At 29.8% G+C, this 7,711-nt stretch overlaps 1 protein-coding gene across 1 annotated transcript; it reads left to right on the top strand.

Annotated features, from left to right (window-relative positions):
* Positions 1–429: 429 nt before the first annotated feature.
* On the top strand, positions 430–1,128 carry LOC126552585 (uncharacterized). The gene is made up of 2 exons (XM_050207296.1): positions 430–550; positions 623–1,128. Exons 1-2 carry the CDS (start codon positions 430–432, stop codon positions 1,126–1,128), a joined length of 627 nt encoding a protein of 208 aa, XP_050063253.1.
* The last annotated feature ends 6,583 nt before the right edge of the window (positions 1,129–7,711 follow it).

Raw genomic sequence — 7,711 nt, forward strand, 5'->3', positions numbered from 1 at the left:
CGTCTAGAACCTTAAATGACATGCTTAAAGATGATACCAATTTGTTATATAATGTTTTTAAAACCAATTTTATTTGAAGTAACACAAGTAAATATAGTTTTTCAAAGTACAAATGTAGATATTTCGAAAGCATATAGTGATCTTAAAAGACTATTGATTTCCATCATCAATAGAATTTTAAAACCAAATCATATAACCAATATAATTCCAAAAAATGCAGATGGGAGAATGCTTAATGTCATAGATGTGAAATTACTTAAAAATGCTTTAAGGTTTCCTGGTTCCCATCTACCTTTAAACTGTATAGATTTTGGTTATCAATTTGAAGAGCAATCAAAATTAAGTACTACAACTGGAAAATTAACAAAAGTTCAATTGGAATTAGTTAAACAAAGGTCATCCAATTTTTTATTTCGTTTATGCCATGAAATGTGTAATCGATTGCCAGATAATTTACAAATAATTGAAAAAATTAAATACTTATCTCCAGCTGAATGTTTCAATCAATTTTCTAGACCAAAATTTTCTGAGCTTCCTATTGAGCTGGCTGGTAAGAATGCAAGATAACAAATATAAAAATTATTAAATATTGTATTTATTATGAGCTTTTATTTTATTGTAGGGCACATAAATATAGATGCTATAGAAAGTCAATGGAGACAACTTGGTTCGTTTAAATACAATGAATTGATTACTGATACACCTATCAATAATATATCTATGGTTAAGTTTTGGATACATCTAAGCCAAATTACAACAGCATCTGGAGATCATAAATTTGATGAATTGTGTCAATTTGCATTAAAAATAATTTCGTTGCCAATATCAAATGCTGTAGTTGAACGGATGTTTAGTATTATGAATGTTACTAAAACTAAAATTAGGAACAGGATGGGACAGCAAATGTTAGTTGCTTTGATACGTATAAAAATACACAATCAAGTAAAAAAAAATTGTTGTAACACATTTACTCCAACAGCTAACATGTTAAAAGAATTCAATACAAAAATGTACAATAGTGATGATAACCCTAAAATTGCCAACCTGCATAATGAAGAAAATGAAATGTTTTATTCGATTGAATTATTAGGCGAATGTATTGAAAACCCTTTAAATTGTTACTATTGACTATGGTATATTCAGTCTTGTAAAGTACTTGAGTAAAAGTATTTGAGTAAAAGTATTCAAATACTTTTTAAGTACTCAAATACGTATTCTAAATACATTTGAAAAAAGTACTTGGGTATAGTATTTGAATACTTTTTTGAAAGTATCTGTATTTAAAATCAAATACTATTTTTAAATACTTTTTTTTGTCTTATTTTATTACCAAATTTAAATAAAATTATAAAAATTTGAAATTGTACAAGATTTTTATTTATAGATCGTTCATGGTGTGTTTTGACTTTTGGTAGGTATATTGTAATATTTTTAGTGGCCTATACGGCTATACTAGCCACTAGGTAATTTGTATCCATTTAATTGAATGTAATGCAGTCCGTCGATTTTCTAATAAAATTGGAAATACCTTTACTCGAATTATGTATAAATAAAACATAACGATAGTTGATTGATAATAATATCTATACATTATACACGCAACCCGCATTCGGTTATTCCTGGTAATCCGTCCTTGCATTATCGCAAAATATCGTTGAAGAACATTGTACTTTTGTAACCGTGTTAGTGTATGATTTAGACATATTTTAGTCTATTCACTATTGAGTGTGTAGTGACTAGTGACTAGTGTAAGACGTAAGTAGTGGTACTGTGTACTAGTTAAAAGTAAAATTTAATGGCATCAAGATCAAGACAGTCTCAAAACGTAATTTTTATCGTGGTGGTTCTATTCAATTTTTTAGTATTTAATTCAGTTATATATTAATAATTATTGTTGTTAAATATTAATCGATATTCAATAATAATGAATGAATCATTGGAAGAAACCGGGGATGATACCCACTATTCAGAACCAATGGTAAATATGAAATAGAGTAATAGACAATATACATTATACGATTTATGTACCTACACAAAATTGAATAACTTAATTTTTTACAGGATAAATTGGAATTGCCATTTCCAAAATATACCAAGTTTTTTAAATTTTCAAAAATGATTGAAAATAACTTGACACATAAGAAATTTGAAGTAATTTGTAAACTTTGCATATCAAATAAATGTATGATTATAGATAGCAGATCCAGCTCAAATATTATAAAACATCTGAGGGTAAGTGTTTTGATTATTTTCTAGTTGTAATATTATAAACTGTGTTATATTATTTTATGAATAATTAATAATAATGTATGCATCTTGAAATTCTATATTTATATGTAAGTATCTATATATAGTAGTAAGCCTACCTATATTTAAAAATTAAAATAATTGAAATAGGAAATCATGAGATTTTGTTTTACTTTTTGAATATCATTGAATCAATAACAATTGGTCTGTCTTATTTTATAATCTATTTTCTTTCCTATTAAGTAATTTATCTACCTAATACTTATGTTCTATAAATATTAAGTTATAACTTATATATAATTTAAAAAAAGTTCAAATTCAATTAAAATTGCTCAATCAAAAATTATTAATTATTCAACCATCTTCTTCTATAGTTCCATGTAAGTGTGAATTCTTACATATCGAACTTAAAACAATTTCATAGTTATTTTAAAATTGTTTTTATAAGATAACTTTTAGTATTTATAGTGAGGACAGCCTGTCAAGTATTTAAATGAAAAATGGCTATTATTTAATTTTGTGAACCATACTTCAGAGTTCAGAGTTATTTTATAGGCATTGTATTTTACTCTTTTTTTAATTAATAAAGTGTAAATTAAATATGTGTCATTTTGTAGAAAAAACACGGCAGTGTTTTTAAAAACATTAATCGAGATGCTGGTGTAAAGAGAAAAGAAACTGATCGTGTAGATGAGGGTAACGAAGTTCAAAAAAAAAATTCATTGACTTTTCAGCCAAAGCTTGATTTCACTAAAAGAACTATTTCCCAAGGTAACTATTTTATCCCTTTATTTTAAAATCAATCAATAATCAATTTACTATAGTATATTAAACTATGACATTGTTATTGCTGTTAGATTTAAAATTGGAACTAATAGTCTGTGTGTGTAATGTTCTAATGTATTACAGATTATTTAAACAATATGATCATCAAATTTATTATGAGTGCAACTATTCCATTTTCTATTGTTGAAAATGAAGATTTCAAAGAACTTATTAATTGTGGTTTTCCAAACAAAAACCTTTTAAGTCGGCCGACTTTGATGAAAAAAATTAATCAAATGTCTGAAGTACTGGTTGACAATTTAAAAAAGGAAATGGATTCAATACAACATATTACAACAACTGTTGACTGTTGGGCGATATTTAAAAAGTAAGTTTATATTTTATAAGTTAATTATATAGCTAAATTTATATATTTTTTTAAAGTGAACAATTATTAATGTTTTTAATATTTTTTAGATCTTATATTGGTATTACGGGAAGTTGGATTGAGTCAAGTAGTTTAACTAGAGTATCGTGTTTACTAGCCATAAAACGGATTAAAGGACATCATAGTTATGATGTATTAGCACAAGAAATGATAATGGTATATGACAATTATAAAATAAGTGATAAAATTTCATATACGACCACCGACAATGCTTCTAATTTTGTGAAATGTTTTCGGTAATTATGTTTATTTATTTATATTTAACTTATTGGGGCTAAAACATGACACAAACTTATTGGAACCAAACACATGTTTTTATTTATTAATTTTACTTAATATTAATTGATTTTGTATTATAAAGAAATTATTGTTAATATTTTTTAACAGAATTTTCAACATTCAAAATCTTCCTCCAAAAGATATTACACCTGAAGTTGATAACACGGTTTTATTGTTGAATGAAAATTCAGATGAAGGTGAAACTGAAAATGATGCTGACATGGTTGATACTGTTGATTTTGAGGGTTTATCAAATCCTACTGTTTCTAGTTTAGACATTCTGTCAGAAGACCAACAATTCAATGGTGATGCCGATGGATTACCAATTTGTGATCATAACTCATTTGTGTTACCTAAACATCAGCGCTGTGCAGCGCACACCCTAAACTTGATTGCCTCAACTGTAAGTTTTTTGTTAAATGGTTAAATTAGAGTTACTATTAATTTCTAGAATAAAATAACTTCCATATATATTTTAATAACATTTAATAACCTTTTTTATAATTTAACTCATTTTATACCATTGTTAAATATATTATATACTTAATTCCATTTTTGAAATCATTATTATTTATTGTGTACAGGATATAAGATCAGCTCTTGAAACTCCATCGTACAAACGACAGTCTAAACTTTTGCTAAATGTAATAATATTTGGAACAAGCAAAATAGATCTACATTAGTAGCAGATTCTATTAAAAATGCAATTGGAATTTATTTAATTACACCTAATGAAACAAGGTGGAACTCCACTTTTGATTCGGTAAAATGTATTCTGAAATACCTTCAATCAAACACCACAAAGATCAATATTTTATGCAACTCTCTTAAGATTGTACAATTTTCGAAGACTGACATCCTGTTCCTTGATGAATTTGTCAAAACAATGTCACCCATTTCTATAGCCCTGGATATATTACAAGTAAGTAAAGTTGAAATTTAATTTTATACAATTAATATTGCAATGGTTTTTATAATAGGGAGAGAAGCATATGTATTTGGGATACTTGCTACCAACTATTATTCAACTTCAAACAAAATATAAAGATTTGTTGAAAAACAGAATGGATTATTGTAAACCACTTATATTTTCAATAATTGAAGGTATAGATAAACGATTCCATACTCAGCTGAAAGATCCTTTTTTTATAATATCATCTGTATCACATCCGTTCTTTAAGACAGTTTGGATCGATAATCAAGATCACAAGAGTGAAGCTTTAACATTATTTAAAGAAGCTGCCATTCATTTAAACTCTCTATCTATATCAAATAATTCTCAAACATCTTCGAGTAACCAAAATGTTGTTGATGACGAACCATCTTTCTTTCATTGGAACTCATCCCAAGAATCTTCAGAAATTACTTCAGTAGAAAATGAAATTAATATGTTTTTCAGTAAAAGTCCACAAAAAGATTTATCATGTTTTCAAAATTTACCAATTTTAAAAAAAGTTTTCATACAGTTTAATACGCCATTGCCCAGCAGTGCACCTATAGAAAGGGTTTTTAGTGTAGGTGGAGCTGTCTTAACAAAAAAAAGAGGTAGGATTACTGATGAAAACTTTGAAAAAGTTATGCTACTTAAATGCAATAAATTATTTATTACAGATTGAAAAATCAAAATATGATTAGAATAATTTTCATGTAACTACTGTGAATCTAATAAAAAATAGTTTTAAAAAAAAATTGTAATTTTTCTTGATACCTAATAATAATAATAACTACTATGTCACATTTATAAAATTAATAATGAGTAATGAATGTATATTGTATACTGTATAGTCAATAAGACTATATTTATAATACATTACATTGTTGTTAAACTGTCAAAGTATTATAGTATTTGATGGACATCATACACCAAAAACCATAAAATGCTGAATTATTCTTATTCTAATTAATTTAAGTAAAACTAGAGTGCTAAAATAAAAAATTAATTTAGTTGACTAATAATTCAAAATTTATCTATAAGGTCATTAGGCCAAGGTAAAAAAGTAAAACATATTTAAAAAAAAAAAAAAGTATTTGAAAGTATTTAAAAGTATCTGTAAATACTTTTTAAAATATTTGTATTTGTACTTAAATACTTTTTTTTTCGAGTATTCAAATACGTATTTTAAATACTTTTTAAAAAAAGTATCTGTATCTGTACTTGAATACTTTTTAAAAGTATCTTTTACAAGACTGGGTATATTATAAATCTATAAAATTCTTCCAAGACTGAAGGTTAAGTCATTATTTGTTTTTGAATTGTTATAATATTTTAATTAGTAAAGTATTTATGTTTTTGTTTATTTAGTTATAGATTTCTCAGTTATTGATTTTTATAACTATAATATTAAGTTGGTTATTAATTATTTTTAAATAAATGTTTGCTTAAAAATAAAAAAGTTAGTCAAATACAATATTTGTTATCTCGATCACAACTCTACATTGTCTACAAGGTGAACTTGAACTGATAAGTGTTATCATGATAAGAGAATTATTGTCCTCACTCCTAGACTATGTGGACGATAAATCGATTTAAATGATCGTGGCGATTTTGGGCGATATCAGCGATCTCTATAGGCGATTTAACTTTAAAGTCTCCTGGCAACCCTGCTGGCACGTCGATATACATATGTCACGGAAATTTTCAAACACGTCGGCGCTGAGCGGTACGTCGATTTTGAGGTATAAATCGCTATAATCGCCAAGAGTCTGACACTCAAAACGATTCCATACCAGGGTCGCATGTTTATAATCGGCGTCGCTCACGTGCATCTCGGTCAACGCACTGTAGAACTCCCTCCTTGCTGGCAGCTCCGTCTCGCGTAATTTAGAGTAGGAATCCGTGTATTCATACGGAAAAACGCCTTTGCGCGTCACCAGTGGCATCTCCGTCGGAGTAAACACTTTTGCGACTTCGCGAAACTTGCAAAAGTCCGCGGTCGTAAGGTTCCGCGCCAAGTCATCCAAACTCGACGCCATGAACCGACACGTATCGATAAATCTAACAGAGAACTCGTTGTTGATATATTTCGAAAACGAAATATACTTTTCCTCGCTGTTAGGTATCACCGATATCGTATCGGTATCATACCCCAACTCTGTGACGATAAAATGAGCGTCATAATTCGACAGATTATGTAAATGGCACGGAACGAACTTCGGCGTTTGTAATTTAAGATTGCACGTATTACACAACGTTTTAAGAAAACGACCGGACAGGTGATCGTGATGTGCGACCTTGTGGTTACTCGCGATAAACTTTTTCGCGCACAAGTCGCACGCAGTCTTAACTCCGTGAGCGCGAGCATCCTCAACAGACATCGCAATCGGTACGTTGGTCGTCTTGAGCAATTTACATATTCTGTCTACCACATCGGTGACGGCCAGGACAAATCGTTTGGCTACATTGTCGACGGACTCGGAGCCACGAAAAACGGTGGGGGTTCGCGGGATATCGAACTGCTCGAGCAGCTCCGCCGGTACACCGTCCGCAGCTACTACCAAAAACCCGTAACTCATCGGGTGATGCGAGTGCAACGCGGAGGTATTTACCCAGCGCTGCGTCGTTTTCGGGAGAAGAGCCTCGAAGTCGGCGTACAAAACGAACGGTAAGCGTTGCGTTTTGCACAGCGAGTTGAATTCGAGCGTTTTGCCCTCCACCGGCATTAAGGGTAAGATTGGTTTGTGCGTACCGCATACCAGACGATGTCGCGCGAGCGCCTCCTCACCGTGTAATTTATACCTCAAAGGTTGGTCGTCGAAACTGGTGAAACACTTTTTACAAAAAAATAAACGGTGACCGTGATTATTTTTTTGTAAACTAACTAGACGCGAAAAATTCGAAATATACGTGTAATGGTTATTTTTCTCCGAACCGGCGATCAACAACAAGTCGAAATGATTCGGCTGCTCGTTGTCGACCACCCGCAGCGGGTACGCCGCCGATTGTGTTGAAGATTTGTTTTTTTTATTTTTTTT

This window comes from Aphis gossypii, chromosome X, assembly GCF_020184175.1.
Source record: "Aphis gossypii isolate Hap1 chromosome X, ASM2018417v2, whole genome shotgun sequence".
Lineage (NCBI taxonomy): Eukaryota > Metazoa > Arthropoda > Insecta > Hemiptera > Aphididae > Aphis > Aphis gossypii.

Excerpts from the sequence above, each read along its gene's own strand:
- LOC126552585 (XM_050207296.1), top strand. The coding sequence starts at position 430 with ATGTGTAATCGATTGCCAGATAATTTACAAATAATTGAAAAAATTAAA. Across the intron at positions 551-622 it reads GCTTCCTATTGAGCTGGCTG|GGCACATAAATATAGATGCT; the intron begins GTAAGAATGCAA and ends ATTTTATTGTAG.